The sequence below is a fragment of the Lepisosteus oculatus genome, chromosome 10 (assembly GCF_040954835.1).
Source record: "Lepisosteus oculatus isolate fLepOcu1 chromosome 10, fLepOcu1.hap2, whole genome shotgun sequence".
In the NCBI taxonomy this organism is placed as follows: domain Eukaryota; kingdom Metazoa; phylum Chordata; class Actinopteri; order Semionotiformes; family Lepisosteidae; genus Lepisosteus; species Lepisosteus oculatus.
This window is the reverse complement of record NC_090705.1, coordinates 36,715,060-36,734,310: the sequence shown is the minus strand read 5'-3', so window position 1 is coordinate 36,734,310 and position 19,251 is coordinate 36,715,060. Positions and strand designations below refer to the sequence as shown.

The 19,251-nt window shown below is 35.3% G+C and overlaps 1 protein-coding gene across 11 annotated transcripts in view; it reads left to right on the top strand.

Annotated features, from left to right (window-relative positions):
- csmd3b (CUB and Sushi multiple domains 3b) overlaps window positions 1-18,801 on the top strand; it is a 553,423-nt gene extending 534,622 nt beyond the window's left edge. For all 11 annotated transcript variants that reach the window (XM_015357110.2, XM_069195150.1, XM_015357108.2 and 8 more), the window contains 8 exons: window positions 1,775-1,886; window positions 6,770-6,949; window positions 8,214-8,279; window positions 8,762-8,920; window positions 12,490-12,602; window positions 15,070-15,157; window positions 16,220-16,355; window positions 16,747-18,801. In XM_015357110.2, the coding sequence (XP_015212596.2) occupies window positions 1,775-1,886; window positions 6,770-6,949; window positions 8,214-8,279; window positions 8,762-8,920; window positions 12,490-12,602; window positions 15,070-15,157; window positions 16,220-16,355; window positions 16,747-16,906 (1,014 nt within the window). In that variant the 3' untranslated portion in view covers window positions 16,907-18,801. The remainder of the gene's footprint in view (window positions 1-1,774; window positions 1,887-6,769; window positions 6,950-8,213; window positions 8,280-8,761; window positions 8,921-12,489; window positions 12,603-15,069; window positions 15,158-16,219; window positions 16,356-16,746) is intronic.
- Window positions 18,802-19,251: the final 450 nt, after the last annotated feature.

Below are 19,251 nucleotides of genomic sequence, written 5' to 3'. Positions count from 1 at the left end.
TTGTCAGTGGCACAGTGCTCTTGCACCTAATTAGCTGCATTTAGAGCCATTACACAACACGCTGTACTTAACAAGAGAGATGCTTGAGCCAGTACTCTACCTGGTTTTGAATTATTGGCTTGATAATTACTTTGTGTATTGTGATGATGCATACAAGGAAATGACACAAATTCTACTTAAATGTGTGATGAAATGGCCTAAAAACAAAGCAAAGAAGACATGATGTTGAATGCCTACTTTTTACTTTATGTTGTTTGATTAAAAACAGTTGCCAGGCTCCACCAAATTGCCTGTAGGTCGCAGCAGACCCTGGCAAGGGCATTATATTATAATTCATATATAATTCTTCTTGTTTAGTATTTTTACGTCTGCAAGAAATGGAAAGAAACCCATCTCTGGTGCTTCAGATTTTCTGTTGTAACATGAAAGTACAATGAAAAATGTGTTTTACTGTGTGTGCGTGGAGGGAGGGAGTGTTTTTTGTTTCCTTATGGTCATTAGACACACTAGTTTCAGTAGTGGTACCAGTTGTGGATTAATCAGGGATCAGTTCTCAGATGGCCCTTCAGTCTTTTCTAATCCCCAAAAATAAAGCTTTGAGAACAATTTCTTTATACAGTATGTCAGCATATACGGATAAAATTAACAGTTATACACACATACAGTACATATAAAGTCAGCACAGTGCAAATGAAGTGATATTAGGAATTTTAGGCTGCCTTTATATACTGCCAAGGTCAAATAGTAAAATATCAGAGTTTTCCCATTCATAAATCATTTATCCAGACTGAAGAAGGAATAAGAGATTGCTCATTCAAGTCTAATGATATTGATGAGAAGTTAAAAGGATATTACATGCTCCTGATAACCCACCTACAGTATGTTTTAGCTGTATAGTTCCTTTTAAGCTCAATATATAGATGCATTATACAGTACATATAGATAAAGTAATACATTCAAAACACACATGTTCTTCTATGAAGCATCACATTACATTTTTCTGTCCTCCAGAACAAGATTTAATTAAAAAAATGTCATTACATGAAAACCATCATTTAACAGATTAAAAGGAAATGGAAAAAAAAGGAAGATTTATGGAAAATTGCCTAAATAATAGAATCAAACTATAGAGTTGTAAAAATAATGCATCATTAATCATTTAAGGAAGGGGTGGGATCTGTGAACATAAATTTAACATAAGTGTATGCCACCTACTCTAAATGAGATATTGTAAATAAGTGTAGTCTGTGTAATGGAATGTGTCTGAATGAAAGCATGTCACCAATAACATACAGTCATTGGCTTTGCACATTGATATTACTGATCTGAATCCAATGTTTGTTAATGGAGCTGTATGTCAGGGATATTCGAAAGGTGCTGCAACTGCTATAAGTAGTTTTCTACTCTTATACACAATGTTGCAATGTTGTTGCAATGAATAAACATATAGGAGGCTTTAGTCTGATTAAGATAGATTAGACAAGTGTATAAAATGTGGGAGCCATGTGTTTAAGAGCTCCTTATTAGCTTGACTGAAATGTTTTGCTCATCTGCAGAATGTGCACATTAATAAAACAGCAGAGGCAGGAGGAGTACACTCAAAAACAGATGAATTAAATTGAACAGACTACAGGAAATAGATAGCTGAATTGTTTTTGCTTGATGGCCAATGTTGTGTTGTGTATTAAAAACCTCTTTTGCATGGTTCCAGCATTCTTGGAACCTCTAAAATTGTTAAATTGAATGTATTCTGTTTGTTAATTTTCCAAATCAGGTAGGGAGTGTGGTAGAGTTCCATTGTCAACCTGGATATCTTCTCCAAGGCTCAACAACAAGAGTGTGCAGATCTGATCTCACGTGGAGTGGACTTCAGCCAGAGTGCATTCGTACGTACTCCCAAAAACTGTTATAATACGTTAATCCATCTTTAATTACTGTTTTGTCTAAGACTGGGCAGACAATGGCCACAAGACAGGATATACTCTGGACAAGACACCAGTGCACTGGACTGTGGGAAGAAACTAGCACCTAAAATTCACACAAGTTATCATTAGATAATTGGATAACTCTGGGGGCGCAGTGGTTAGCATTTCTGCCTCTCATCACTGATACCCTGGGTTCAATTCCTGGGGTGCTATCTGTGTTGATTTTGTATATTCTCCCTGTAGCAGCATGGGTTTCCTCCAGGTGCCCTGGTTTCCTCCCACAGTCCTAAGACAAGCTGGTAGGTTGTTTGGCATGTGTAAAATCGTCCCCACTGTGTCTCTGAATTATTGAAAGTGATATGATGATTTTAGGATAACTACAGTATATACAGTAGTGTCCTATATAAATGGTGAGTAACTACTACTATGTAAGTACACTGCAATTAAGAATATTCAATGTAATGTGTTAATGATAATTAGAATAGTAACCTTTATTTTATGAAATCTTTCAAATAAATCTCAAAGCACTGAACATAAAAAATAAAATACAGATATATAGTACAATAATAAAATAAGCACATACAGTAGCTGTCACCCATCCATTTTGAAATCTGCGAATACAGTATAAGGTCTCTTATACTTACTGTAGATAATGATATTTTGAAACACATAATTCAGATAAGATTTAAAAACAACCAAGGAGCCAGGTTCTAAAATCATTTGGAAGAAAACTACAGGGTTGAGAAGCATAAGAAAAGAAGGAAAGAAGGACTGTGTAATAGTATGCTGAGAAAACAATGAATACCAGAATCAGTTGATTTAAGATTATGTTTATAAGAATAAACAGTTACTGACGGCTAGGAAGCCAAGCCATTTGTAGCGGTTCAAAGAGAACAGTGAAGTCAACCATTATTCATGGAGTGTGACAAGGAAGTTGCTACAGATGTAAAATAATTCTGCAGTTGTGAAGTTAATCTATAAATAAGAGATAGTAATTTATTTATTGTAATATACTGTAGGTTAAAACATGGATTAGTGACGTCATCCTAAATATGTTTTAATCAATTTTATTACTGTTTTTAAGTTAAATGTGAAGGACTAAAATCAAGATTTTTCTCCTCTCAGTGTACTTTTCCAAATCATTATAAAACTTGATGAAAAATAACACTGTTTTAAAATTCATGCCCAAGGGAAAAATGTACCACATTTTAAGTTATTGTAAAATTTATAAAGCAAAAAAGTTAACCTAGATATGGAAAACAAAAAATTGATTTCTTTCCATTTAAGCTAATCCTAAAAAATAAGATGGGGCATCTTTGGAGACAGAAAATATATACATATTTTACAACAGAACAGAATGTTCTGAAAGTTTTTCCATTACACAACAGAATCTATTTAATGTGCAGTGACCAGCTTCTCTATAGCAGACCACTTCGCAATTATTTTACCATGTAAACCACCAATTCTAATACCACTAGTTGTCAAAAAGACCAAATTAAATTGTTTCAGCCTCTAATTATACATTTAAGACTGCCAACTATTAAGCTAAACACACATAGCTTAAATCATTAGTGTATTTAAGCAAGGGCTGTTTTGAATGAAAAGTTATAATGGCCTGAATAATAATGTCAGAGTGTTTCTTTTTGCAAACAGGTACAGTAAGTGCTTTGTAAATTATGAGGTGAACATAGTGGATTAGAAAAGCCTGTTTAGTGTTTGATTTCATTTTGTTCTGGTTTTATAATTGCAAATTATTTTTTCAGATATTTGTGATACAAATTGAAATTTATTGTCTTGTTGTACCCAGTTCACCTGTATCCTCACACAAGGAGTTCACAATAGATATAACAGGAATAACGAATACCTCCTGGACTATCGAGAGAGACAGTTCTCATTGTTACATCCTCTGAGAATCCCAAGTTTAGGAGCTTTCGTCTACCACAATTCTCCCAATTTAAGTTTCACTCTTCATTTAGGCCCCCACTGGGGATCTCCAGACAATAGCAAGTAAATGCCACAGCCTGGAGACAGGCTAAATTGTCAGCAGCTGATTACTGGATTAGATTACAAAAGCTAAGCAAGGCTTTACCTGGTTAGTACAGGGATGGGACTCATCAAAAGAAAATCAGATTGCTATTAGGAATGGGGAAGGGTGCATTCCCAGTTTGGTAGTAGGGAACACTGTGCTGTATTTTTTTAAAAAGACCAAAAGTGAAGTCCTGGGTATTTGAAGCTATGCTAGCAATGACCAATGTAGGTTTGTGGATTGGTCAGCTAGAAAAACATTTTATGCAATGAAAATCACCCTAAAAGAGGATTTGTAGTACTAGAGAGTACTTCTATTATTTCACTACACATTTAGTTGTAGAAAACCCAGTTTTGGTGAGATTTCCCTACTATTTTGCTACTATAGTCAAAGCTATTTAAAGAGCTGCCATATCACCTTCTGTCACAGAGTATAAACCAATACATCCACAATTCTTAGGTGCTGCATGAAGTAGAAAACTTTGACCCATGCCTCAATCATTAAATACAATGGTGCTACATGTTCTCTCTATGTTTGTGTTTTTTATTTGCCAGTAGCTCCAGTTTCCTCCAACCTTCCAGTGATAAGATGGTTAGGATAATGTGTTCATAATTGTGCCTGTGTGAGCCCTGCAGTGAATTGGCATCCCATTCATTAAGCCATTAAGATAGTTCAGTTTTATGTAATTTATGTTTCTCAAATCATGTGATTTAAATAGGATTTAAAATATTTCTCCTTTACGAAAAGACAATAGAAATATCCTCTTATTATTGTTGTGTGTGGCTGAAATAAATAAAGCATTCTGCTTCACACACTGATCTGTTTGTTCTTGATAGCTATTAGTGTTTGTTTTAAATTAGCTACATGAAATCCCGTGGTTAATTATTCTCTTAAAAGGGGCCATTCCAGGAGTTTCATGTACACTTTGTACTCATGGGCAAGAGTATTAGCATCCCACAGATGATTCACACAAGTAGTTCTAGCTTTCATGTGTTGCGTTTTATCAATTTTACATTGAAGGATAGCTTCCCTTTATAATGTACTTTTCAGTATGTTCCTTTAATGAAAAGCCAATGGTTGCTATCTAAGAAAAAAATGCATGCCAGAAACATCAAGCAGTGTAAATTATCATTAACAAACTGAAAACATCTGAAGACTCATTAAGTGGAATAAGGTGTTCAAAGAGAATATTACTATGAGATTAGTATTGAAGGATTTTGCTAATTTAAGAATTTCTTTTTTTTCACATTAAGAAAATGCCACATAAACAGCAGAATTTAGTTCTGAAGTTGAGTAGAATAATGATTTCAAACACACCTAGAGGCATTTTAATCTTTCAGTGCTAGAGAAGTGTGAAATTGAATAACTTTTTAACTATGTTTAATCTTTTCACATGCATGATGAGAAATGTATTGTCTTCACTCAATGAGTGAATGTGAAATTTACAAACGTTGCTTAATGCTTACACAAATATGATTTTGTGAGTGACAAGATCCTGTTCTGTCCCAGGACATTTCTATGTTACTGATGAAGTTGGACAACAATTTAACTTCCCTGATAGAATTATATTTAAAAAGCCAAAAGGACATTAGATAACACTGAAGCACATGATATGTTCTACTGTATTGTGATTTCCATAAAGAATTTGATAAGCTTTGAAATGAACTTTTGATTCTTAAATTAAAAGTCATAGGAATCCAAAGTAATGGATGTACTATACATGACTAAAGAACTACAATAGTTAAAAAACTGGATCAACACAGGAACATACTCTATATATGTCACACTAGTGCTTTGGAAACGGCAGGACTGCACACAAAAAGGATCTGAGTAATTGTGTAGGTTCTTCTTTTTCCTCAACAAGTCAATGTGGGAAAGCATTGAAAAAAATATCAGAATTCCTGGGCACCTAGCAAAAATTGTAGAATTTAAATCCAAAGAATTCAGTTTTAGGGTCTATAATGCACTATCAAGACCTCATCTTGAATACTGCGTTCAATTTTGGTCACTGTGCAATAGAAATTACAGCCTTTATAGAGCTCAAGAGCAATAACAAATTGCTCTTCAGGAGACTGTCCTGACTGGCTTCAGGAGACTGTCAGATTGTCATCTATTCAATCTAGAACAGAGGACATTGAGAGGACAATTCATCTAAGTGTATAAAAGTCTAAGGGACATAGATATGGTTCAACTCAGGGACTGGTTCACAATCAATAGTGTAACAAGGACATTAAGTCATAATTGGATATCTAAAGGGAATTAATTTAGGAAATAGAATGGAAAACACTTCTTTATTTAAAGAGTAGTGAGTATCTGGAACAGGAATCCAAGACAGGTGGCTGAGGCCCAAACTCTGGTTACATTTTAGAAATGACTGGATGAAATTATCAATTAACTTATCAATTAAACTACCATATGAGCAAAAAAGGCCGTTTTTAGACTTTTCTTATGTCCTTATGATCCTGTTTGGTACCTCGCCATTCCAAAGTGGTCAGGCTGCACTCAAAGATGCATTCTACCTTTGTAACATCTGTCAAGCAGTATCTGTAGATAATATAACATCTGAACTCACACTACTCTTTTTAACTGGTTTCAAAGGCACTCTCAGATCCCAAGCCACAATAGGAGTGGGAAAAAAAGATATGATTACCTCCTACTGTGGTAGATATTACCCTGGACGCAACTTTAGTTTCTTACAATAAAGCAATGTTAACAATATCAAAAGGATCAAGCTACCGATGTTGATTGGTATGTAGGTTGAAGCTAAGTCCCTGGTGGAATATTTTTTACAGAATGTGTTTTATGTTTTCTTTAACAGCTCACACCTGTAAACAGCCAGAGAGTCCTCCTCACGTCAATGTGGTTGGAATGGATCTGCCTTCACTTGGATATACTCTGCTTTACAGTTGTCAGACTGGCTTTTTCCTCTCTGGGGGATCAGAGCACAGAGTCTGCAAGTCCGATGGCACTTGGACTGGAAAAATGCCAGTGTGTCGAGGTACGAAAAAGTTACATCTGCACAATATATCATAATATATGGATATTATGTATCTAAAACACTGTGGCTTGGGTATTTACTGTGAAGTAATTCATTTAACTCAAATAATGGTAGAAATCTTCCAACAAATCTTTATAAAAATATTCAGATTGAGAGCAATCAAAATATTTGTTTGCACTTGACAATGATTGTGTACCACAAGCTGAAATGACACTTCAGTAAGACCTGTAGATCTCCCGAATTGAACGTAATGTACAGTGTTGTCAGTGTTAAGTGCTTTGTGCTTGAATAAAGACCCCCAGCAGCTCCAGTAGAGTCCTCGTGTACGGGACAGGTTTGTTATCACACAGTTACAGCATCTCAATTACTTGTTTTAGTTTTCATTTTGGCAGAATAATTGATTGAGTACATCTGCCAAAAAATATGTTTATTTTATTTGTTAACTCACTATTTTAAAAACCGAAATAAACAGCTTTTTCATTGCAGTTTTCTTATTCAATATATCACATAACACTAAAGTGAGAAATATTGGCTGTTAGATAAGTTCTGTAAATCTTTTTTATGCTACATTTTGTTTTGATTTGATTTTAATGGATTCAAGATAACACATATAACATATCTAATCCACACACCTGAAGAAGGCTCCATAGCCGAAATGTGTTTTCTTTCTTGTCTTTTCAGCATGGAATAAACCTATTACTTGTTCCTTTGTAAGATACCTAATGACATGTAATGTAAGGGGGACAGCAATTACAATTGCAACAGAAGACCTGAAAGCTACTTTATGTATATATTAAAATATTTAAAGATATGGCTGACTAATTCCTGATTACCTCATCATCATGTTTAGCAAAATTGTTTCATGCCAAAGAATGTTATAATCCCTTGCACAACTGAGCACCCACATGAATTTGCAATGTTTTTTGAATCTCGTGAATATTGATATTACAGGAGATTTTGCCAGATTTTCCAAATGTTTGCATGGCCTTGCAGTGTGTTTATTTTGTTGATGTACTGTACCTTGGTTTTATATATATTTTTTTCCTGTTTTGCTTTATAATTAACCATACTTTCTGTATGTTTTTGTACTTTTTCTACAGTATAACACTGGAAAAGGTTATACAAATTAATAATTATAATTTTATCTTGGATTGAAAAATATTTCAACAAATACTATCCTGCTATGTTGTTTAATATAATATTCATTTTACTTTAAAAGCATACTATATACATAATCACAACATGTTTATTTATGAATTTTCAGCTGGATCAAAATTATCAGAGAAAGTAATTAAACCTGTTCCTGGGACACCCAGTCCAAAATTAAATGGTAAGTATTATTGAAATGTAATGTACACTGTACTTTTTTTTGTGGCGACTCCCAAAAGCTATGAAAACAAGAACTCTATAAAACAGTAACTTTAGGCAATAAAGGGCATTTAAAAGTTAAAAAGCAACATGTCTGCATTTAATTGTAAAAAAGATGTCAACATTCCTAATATTTTCCAATAAAAGACACCTTTTCTATTTTTTTCAAATGGTAGCAATAATCACCACATGCTACCAAACAAGGTGATTTCTGAACTTCAAAAGGCACCATTGCTGTTTTGCTTTGAAAATGCACAATATTACATATTCATTCAGGAAAATGGCACAAAAATGACTTTGTGCTTCTCGTCTTTGTGCTTTGTGCTTCATAGTGTTTCACATCTTATTCAGTTACCCAACTCCTTATCATTTACAGTAGGTCTTTAGCTTTTATAATAAACATGATGTAACACAATGTCTAATAAAGGTTTTTGTTTGTTACAGTTCCTGATGATGTGTTTGCTCCTAATTACATTTGGAAAGGTTCATACAACTATAAGGGAAAGAAGCAACCAATGACTTTAAGTATTACAAGCTTTAACACAACAACGGGTAGAGTTAATGCTACATTAACAAACAGTAACATGGAGCTGCTGCTTTCAGGTATGTATTCATGTACTTATACAACTATTTAATGTCATGTACAGGCAGAACCTTTCTTATCTTTCTCTGTTTGCTAATTAAACTATGTTCTCACAACATATACCACAAGCATAGACAGCATTCTTGTAAGCTTCCCACTTTGGGTGTATAACTGAAAATTGTCTGAAGCTTAAACTTATTTACTATTTAGTACCCACATTTTAGTACTCTTTACCTGGCAGCATGACATGGAGGACCTATGTACAGCATGTGAAACACTGTCAATGGGTACCTGGACCCATTTTCTGTAATCTTTATAGTAACTCTGTGGTGAAATCCTTTTCACTCCAACTTTGTCCATTACCTGCTTCTAACTCAGGATTCCCCTGTTTAAGACTTAGACCTGTTCTTAAAGACTGGGAAATCATTGATGTGCTTCTCTCTTCTCACCTCAACCTAAAGGAAAAACTATGTTTTTTTCCTTTCAACCTACTGGAATTTAAAAACTTCCTTTCCCTGGTCTTACTGTAACCCTTAAACTAGTCTACCTTACTAGCCAATTAGAAACCTACACCTGTGTTCTGAACCTTTTTATAGAGAGAATGATTGGCCTTAGCCACAGCAGATCTTACTCTCTCTGTCTCATGAGAATGCCTGCACTTTTCCTCTCTCTGACTGGTCTCTAAGCTGCACACCTGCACCACAGACCAGCACAGATGGCTGAGAGACACAGCTGCTCTGTTACAAAAGCAAAATACAGTTATTAATTTATCAGTATATTTTAGTACCTACGAACTGTGCTGGATCATTTTGGATAAAAGTACAATATTTTTGTATGGTTTTCATTGAGGGTAATCAAGTCTGAGTTTGTGAAACATGTCAACAATAGTCCAAACAAAAATAGTTGTATGCATTAGAAAACATTTCTGGTTAAACAAATACAGTGATAATAAAATAGGAACCATCTTCCACAGTAATGTGACTATAATTCTTGAATTCTTTGCTATTTAGTCATTCATATTTAGACATACAGCTTATCCAAAGAGGTATTAATAAGGACACCAGACGAAGAGTATACTCATATTCATACAAGTAACACATAGTGTACATTAGTACTTGTTTTTAGTGTATGTTGAGCTCTGAAGACAGCATGGCTGACTCAAATGTGGGCTGTGCTGTTATCCTAATATACTGTAGTTGGCATTCCCTTAGTGGCCATGCCAAAAATCCCTGGTGTTTCTTGGCATGAGCCAACTAGAGTGTCCTTGGCTTGCTGCACAATGTTAACCTTTGCGACTTGCATTGAGTGAGAGCTTCATCACTCGCAAAATAAAATGTTTCTCTGACAAATATATACTTCATATGAAAGTGTGGATTGCCTTGATCACATAAATCAATTAAACCATGGATGTATTAAATATTTTGGTTAGTAAAAGGAAAAAAATGGGTATTACAGAGAGAAATGGAAAGTGATCATAATTCGAGAAGTTGAGAGATGGCATTGCACTGGATATGGCAGTTGTGCCAGGTGTCTATTTCTCAGTGTGCGTGTGACTGTGGTAAGACCTGGTTTGAGAGCAGGTTTTAATTATACTACATAACTGGCTTTGTGATGCATAATATTTTTGCTGTGCACTGGAGCTTGGAAGTACCCCTCAGATACAAAACAAGCATTAACGGTGTGCTTTCAAGAAAATTAAAAGCAAATAAAAACATTGTATATTAATGCATTAGCCTTTCTGGATTTAATTCCTCATTTATAACATTTTGCTTAGGGTTTAAATTTGGAAGCTTAATGTTCCTACATCGACAGAATTACTTCTTAATAGAGACAGAGAAATACCTTAAACCATACTGTATACCATGAAGATTATATTTTAATCAATGTTTCCCTTAGTTATTTTTCAATTTTATACCAACCCAATATGGAATTGCCAGTTTATCAACTTAGTTTACTACTGCAACCTCTTATTGCAGTATGTGAGAATAATGACCTGCCTCTATACTCTTCAGATATACCCACCTTTCAGAGCCAATTTCATCCTTTGCAATGTGTTTGAGTTCCATAGTGCCTTAAAGATGAGTGACCACAGATTTGAGTAGTGTCACATATCTCATTGATATTAATGCATTTGCTCTCATTTTTGCGACCTCTCATACTGTAATATCATATTCAAACAAGTTAGTTAGTCTTACAGAATTAATCATTAGGATAAATTATTCATTGTGTTTCTAAAATGCTACAATACATGTGTAGAAAATACAGTCATACTTTAGTATTTACCATCTGTATGGGGGCATAATTCCAAAACAACCATCCAGCAAAATTATATTGAAATTTTTAACTCTCAAGAACTGGTTTGTTGTCACTATAACTGCTACAGTATGTATGATCAACTCTGTAAATAAAGTAGGAGTCACAATCAGAACCCCCTTGGAAACATGCCAAAATTATGCTTCAAAAGAAAATCCTTGAACTTACAAAAACTAAAAGTAACAGTGAAACAATTCTTGTGGCATTTCATCTTAGTTCTGTAAGTTTTAGTATACAGTCAGAGGCATAAAGATAGCTTTTAAATCTATTTGAGACAAGTATAAGTCAATTGCATAATTATTTTTACAAGAAACTCACATTTCCTCTCCTAGTGGGTCATCAACACATCCAAACAATTGTATTCAAATTCAGATTCAGAAAGACTTATGGGTTTGAAAATCCAAGGATAATTGATTCTTATCAAATGCCAGTCTTTCAGTTCCACATCATAGCTTACCACATCAATTGGAACAAAAATAATGTGTCTCTTGGATGAATGTACTGTATGAACCAGAGAAAAATAAGTTAAAATCTGTTGTATAGAAGAGAATATAATAAAAACCTCTAAATACAAAGGATAACCTGTTGTCTCTTCAGTGTTATTTTTTAATCCTTTACCTCAAGGTAACATCATACATGAAAGAAAATAGACACATACAGTAGCTCATATTTGCAAATTGAAATAGAAAAAAAAACCCACCAAACATCATTTAAGGTATAGAGATATGAGATTATTTTAATTTCAAAGAACCCACATATGACCTTAAAGGGATATTGATGCAGTGCAAATCATTCCTGAAGAAAATCCCATTATTATACTAATTCTTGGTTTTACAACATCAAGGCTTTCAGAAGGTGCATGCATGATGTGAATCCAGAGAATTCATCTTTTTCCTTAAATAAGCATGCTGACCTTTTCTAAAAATCACATGAAATTATGCGTGAAGCACACTGAAGCACACTGGATAATTCATTTTTTATGTATCCCTGATAATTTCATAAATGGTGTTCTTCAGATAAGAGCAGATGGAATTACAAACAAATAATGTTAATAAGACAATATCTTTTACTGTGGAACATTATCTCATACTCGATTAAGGAAAGGGGACTGAAAGCCATCTTTGTATGTTCAAATCAAATTAAGACTGGTTCAGATTTCTCCAATGGTCTCCACTACAGATTCAGAGTGAATATAAATTAAATAAGTTAAATTACGTGTATGTTACATAATACCAATTTTGTAAACCATGCAAAATGTCTTTCATTTTTTACACAGGAATTTATAAGAGTCAAGAAGCAAGGCTGATGCTACTCATGTACCATGCAAAAGCGTCAGCACACACTTCTCTGAACAAGATTAAAGATGTAACTTGGTCCATGGATGGTTTTGTAAGTATATTTTTAATCTACTCATCTACATGCTGAAGGAGGGCATTTTGAGTGCTATCTGCAGTTTAGTTCTGCACGTTTACCTGATATGAAATAATCATCTCTTCGTGCATGTAGACCAGATAATCTCTAACACTGCCAAACACATTGCATCAAAAAAATATAGTGACAGGCCTGTTTTTATTTTGTCATGTTTTTCTTAATTCTTTTTGTTATTCACTAACGTAGTCATGTGTGAAACAGATAATGCCCTAATTTGTAAATTTGTTTCTGTTTACTATACAGAAGTGCACAATTCATTTAAAATATTCTCCAATTATAATTGATTGTCTTGAATTTTGGCTTTATCCATATATGATTATCTTTGGATGGTACAATGAAAGAGTCCCTCCAAGCCCTACCATTTGCATTTGCCCATGCCATTTCCCTGTCCCAGCTCTGAAACTGCGGAGCAGGAGCTCAGGGAAGAGGGATTTCCACTTTGGTCTCTATACAGGGCCCAAAGTCCTCTCCTCCAGCTCCCTTGCTCCCTAGTCTGTGATGTGTTGGATGAGAGAGTTCCTCGTGTTCCACAGTCCTTGTTTTATCAGGCACACCAGCAGCCAAAGCAAGTACTGTGTCCCTTTGTCCAATCCGGTAGGTACTAGCCCCAGCAGGATGCCCTGGTAGCTTAGTACTGTTCTCACTTCCAGGACTTGCATGGTGTTGTCCATTCTGACCCACACCGCTTTGTCTAAGGGGCAGCTCCAGAGCACGTGCTCCTGCATCTCCTTGGTGAAGCACGTTTCCCAGGGGCAATGAAAATTCCTGTGATCGAGTGTCTCCAGTCGCTTTTCTGGTTCTGGTCCAGTGTTTGTCCACTGGACCAGGTGCCTCATCGGAATGGAGAACCACAGCCTGACAATTTACTGGTACTTGTGGCTGATGGGCTCCCGCAGTGCCCGACAGAGGTTGCAGAATAGGATGCAGTCGAGTTTCAGGAAGAAATGCAGCACGCCTCTCCCCCCTTCCTTGACCGGCTGGCACATTCTGTTTCTTGTGATGTGCTCATACCTGCCTCTACAGACGAACTTGAAGACCATCCCTTGCAGTGCTCATCTGAGTCTGGCCTGCAGCAGGTACACCACAGCCAGATAAACCAAAGCCAGCAGGTTGTCTGCCTTCGACACCATTACTTTCTCCGTGTGGGATAGCAACCACGTTTTCCACATACCCAGCTTTGCATTCACCTTGGCGATCCTTTCAGTCCAGTTGATGGTCTCGTTGTCCTGGCTCTGGAACGAAACCCCCAATTTCCTGAGACCTTCTGGCGCAGTCATCCTGTCCCTCCAGGGTCCAATGAAATTGAGCTTGCTCTTTCGGCAGTTGATCTTCGATTCCAAAGCCCTGGAGTATTGCTCCATTATCTGCAGGGCTCTCTTCAACCCTGTGTCTGAACTCAGGAACAGCGTCATGTCGTCTGTGTACTGGGAGATCTTGAGGGTTTCCCTCGCGCCTCCCGGTATCGCCAGGTCATTGATGACAGGGTCCTCTGCTAATGCAGGTTTCACTGTTTCTGCTAATGGCTCTTTGAAGAGAACACAGAGAAGTGGTGAAAGAGGGCACCCTTGTCACACTCCTGACTCCTAGGGAATGAAAACCCCCAGGTGTCCACTTATGTTGACTCTGCTGCCAACTTCAGAGTACAGTATCTTTATCCAGTGGCCAAAAATCTCTCTGAAACGCGGTGAAGCATTCCAACACTCTGAACAGATAGCTGTGGTTTACTCTGTGGAAGGCTTTCTTCTGGTCCAGGCTCACCACCATCATTGGCACGTTTCAGTGTTCGGCCAGACGATTGCGTCCCCGGTGAGCTGGAGGTTCCAGCTGATGGATTGTCCTTCCACCGCTCACGTCTGGTCACTGTTGATTATGTGGGGTAGGGTGGTCCTCAGTCTGCTGTCCAGTAGCTTGGACAGGATCTTGACGTCCACGCAGAGCATCGTTAGAAGAGCATCGCCTGCTTCCATCTCTATCATGCTCTTCAGAAAAGAGCTCTTTGTAGAATGCGGTTGCCACTTCTGCTTGCAAAAGGCATGGTGATAGATCAATTGGCTTCAGTGAAATATGGACCTGGTGTGAGTTTTAGTATCTGTATGTGCCCTGTTATGGACTGGCGTCCCTTCCAGGGTGTATCCTACCTTGCACCTGTTGCTTGCCGGGTTAGGCTCTGGCTGCCCCCATGAGCCTGTACTGGTTAAGCAGATGAGAAAATGAATAGATGTGTATCTTTTTCCTGTTTATTGCCTTTTTTACCAAGTGTATAAAAATCCTCTTAAGAAGTATTTGCATTCAAGTCTTCAAATCACAATTGTTAGTTATTGAAAATTTGGATTAGAATGTACCCTATGTAATACACAGCAGTGTTGTATAGAGTTGTTTTTTTCAACAGCTTAATTATCTATATTGTATTCCATGCCTTACTTAGGTTTCAGCAGAACCTGATGGAGCAACATATGTCTTTCAAGGATTCATACAGGGTAAAGACTATGGCCAGTTTGGACTTCAGCGATTAGGTAACAGAAAATACAATGACAATTGTTTTAATATACAGTATATTTGTGCCTAGAGCCTCATCAGGTTGGAACTACATTATTTCCAGTTTAGTTAAATAGATTTAAGTATGAGACACCTCCATGAGGTGCTAGGCTCTCACAGGGAATGCCAGCCCACCCCTTCAAGGCTGGTAACCGTTTATATTTTGAGATATACCGTAACTCAAATATATATACCGTAACTGTGATTTTGGTCAAGGGTACAAGAATTATGTCTTCAGTATGGACTTGACCCACGGCCATCTCCTGTTCCTAAAGATCCACGTCTAACATCGACTCTATACTGTAAAAGTGTGGATCTAATTTTAAAAAATTCTAAAAGAATTCATTTTACGTAGTTACTTCTAATTTTATCCCACTGGAAACAAACATTTTATATTTACGTGAAATATTTAATGCAAATAATTGATTCCAGAAATCTAGGAATTGATCAGTAAAAGGGTTGTAGCATTAAAGGACTCTTTTTCAACAATACTAATGGAATCTGTCGGATGTTAATCATGTACCCTTTCAACCTTTTCACCACCAACAAAAAACATTCTTTGCTGAAACTAGGATCTAATTAAATATCCCAGAATGTACAATTATAATAATGGAAAGTAGAAAAGGCCTACAAGATTATAAATGAGGGGTATAAAAGAAGGGAACACAATAAGAAAAACAGAATTGTAAAATTGATATTGTGCCTCTGTCTACTTTTAAGACAAATGTAGTGCACCTAATTCAAATATGACCCCATGAAATTATAATCAATTCTGTGTTAGAAACTAAATGGATTCAGTGCAAAACAAAAGAGAAGTCAAGGAGAAGATAAATTGTATTTTTTACCTTATACAAACACATTGTTCCTGTTCTCAGTGATTTCTTTCTCCACATAAAATCTAGATTAATCAACAGCATAGTTCCAGCAAAACCACTCATATTTGTGCTCGTCTGTTTTGTTGTTGTTTCTAGGGATCTTATCGAGAAACCACATTACAATTAATGTATTCATACTTTTTTGTATTTCTTTGTCTCTCTTAGGTTTAAACATGTCAGAGAGTAATAACTCTTCAAATCAGCACCATGGTACAAATAGTAGCTCTGTGGCCATAGCAATCCTTGTGCCTTTTTTTGCCCTGATATTTGCGGGATTTGGATTTTATTTATACAAACAGCGGTATGTATGTTCTTCCAAATTCAGTATGGGCTACAACATCCTATTTATTAACTTACTGTGTTTTTCTCATGTCTTTAATTTATAATTTGCCATGAAAAACAAAAAGCATTCTAAACAAAGTGCCTCTATGTAAGCATGACAATATCAGATTCAGTTGTTGTAGTGCATTAGAAACAAATAATTGTGAATAGTATTATTTAAACGGTGCATTGTGTCTTGAAAATAGTGTTTTAAATGTGTTTATTTATCAATAAGAAGTTTTAAATAATGCTTTTAGATTAGCTAGAAGTAACAGTACATTGTATTTAATATGCAACGTAATGAAAATTTATTTTTGTGTGGTGTGTTTTATGTGGTGTACTTAAATGATTATCTTGTCTGATTTCTGTAGGACTACACCTAAAACACAGTATACCGGCTGTTCAGTACATGAGAATAATAATGGCCAAGCAGCTTTTGAGAATCCTATGTACGACACAAATGCAAAGTCAGTGGAAGGAAAAGCTGTTCGCTTTGACCCTAACCTTAACACCGTCTGCACAATGGTATAATGAAGTCTACTGTATGGAAACTATTGAATATTTTTGAATGCTTTGCAAACTGGATTTCATGAAACTTCAAGTCCAAATGGTGCACAGCCACTGATATTTAAAGCACACTTTTCAGGAACCAATGGGTCATGTGCGTCTGGAGAAACAAATATGAATCCAACAAAATGTTTTAGAAGACTGATGAAAAAATTATCTTCATGATCAAAGTGGAGAGTCCTTAAGCTACCTTTTGTGCACTCTGGGAGTGCTTGTTCACAATTTATTTTGTCTTTTTTAAAAGTAAAAGGATCTGTAAATCTACTTGCATATATATGAGGAGCATTCACCACCTATATTTTTGTGCTATATGATACCACTTGGGGTGGGTTTGGGTAAAGAGATTATATAAGAGTTTATACAAATATTTCAAAGATGCTATTCACTAAAATAAAAAAAAAATGCACAAATGAAATAACCACAAAGTTCATTATTTTCCTCATTTTTCATTGGCTTATGCCCCCCTCCCAAATCATACTTCCCACCCTTTTCCTATAAGGTTCTTATAAAGCAACATATAGTTGATATAGTTTAGTTTGAGTTTGTACTTTATGAATAATGTGTGGCATAGAAAAGACTAAGGAACAAAACAGGTTCAGTCTAAGGCAAATACTGGATGACAAATATTTGATCAAATTATTTGTATCCTTCATTATCCTCACATTTTTATGCTTGCTTTGTTTTGTTCACACCAAGATTTTTAATGATTGTTTAAATTATACAGACCCAATCAATTTAGGAGAAAATAAAATTCCCTTTTGAGGTAATACATTTGAATTTGTTGTGTTTTTATGCTGTGTATTGGGCAGTGCCAAATAACGCTATATTAAATATATTAAATAAATAAAATATACTGATTCTGCGTGTCCCTGGACTACCAGCATATAATCCATGGAGTGAAAAATTCTTATTTGCCTCCTTTGTTATTTTTTTAAGTGACAGAATGCAATCAGGAGTTTACACTGAATAGGCTATTGGTCTATCAGTTTTATATCAGTTTATATCATTTTTTTATGGCAATATTCCCCTTAAAGTTTGAAAACTTTCCGGTCATAAATTGGCAGAAGTACATTTGCATGTATGTATTGAAGAAAGTAGTATGAAATAATATCACTGTGCCTTGTAAAAGACTTGAGTTCTTAGCGGATTCTTATATTTCTGTCATTTATAGCGAGCTAATTTGGACAAGTTAAAAAATTAATCAAAACAGGTAGTCTGGGAGACTTTTATGGCTATACACTTTAGGTGATATTATGAAATAAATATTTGTTTTTAACCATGTGCAAAATGCCCCCCTAGTTTTTATTGGCAACAATGCAATCATAGTCCCATGTCATCATTATTCTTCTTATTATTAGTGCTTTTATTTAAGTGGATGACAATGTTTTAAAGTGACTCTACCATTTTTACACAGTGCCTACCAAAAATCATTAAAGCCAGGGTTGCTGCTCCTTTCTTATTTCATGGATTTATTCTATAGACACGTAATTTATTCTGCTTCACAGCATTAGTGGTTTGTATATTTATACAGTTTTGTTACAATATTGCTTTCTCTTAACAAAAACAATATTTGTGTTTTGGTGTCTTATCTATTTTGTCACTTAGCTGTTTATATTAATGACTGCAATAATTACAAAATCACCCATATCGTTTAGGAATGAACACTTTCAAATTAGACTATTTGCAGTACAGATGGGTACTCCTCTTATGTTAATGCATACAAATAAAAAGGAAAAGAAAAAAAAAACTTTTTGTAAAGAAATATATTTTTATGGGAAAAAAATAATTTGTAAAATGTATGAATCTATTATGTAAATTTTCAATGCAATGTAAGATTAAAAAGGCTAATTGCTTTTGTATTTGGTTGTTCTGTCTTATTTCTGAAATGTTATGCTTTTGTTTCCAAATGTAGCTTGGAGCAAATATAACCTAAAATACTCAAATGAAGATGTGAAATTAAGCAGAATAAACAGAATAAGAAAAATTAGACTTCAAAATGTAGAATATTTGTATAGATGACAAGACCATGATCTAAGAGCCTATACACAAACATAACCTTGACATGTGAGTCATGGATGTTTTATGGGTCTCATTCCCATATTGCTATCTTCATTCTGGGTAACTATTTTTGATAGTAGGGAAACAAAGGGAAGAAAAACTTAAATTTGTATTTACCATATATTGAGGATTATATTTAGAATGCTAGCCCTTGTAGTAATAGGGTAATATACTCTACTGGAACATCACAACAGTACTTTTATCATGTGAAATGCAATATAACCTACACTTAACGTCTTCAATAAAACTTT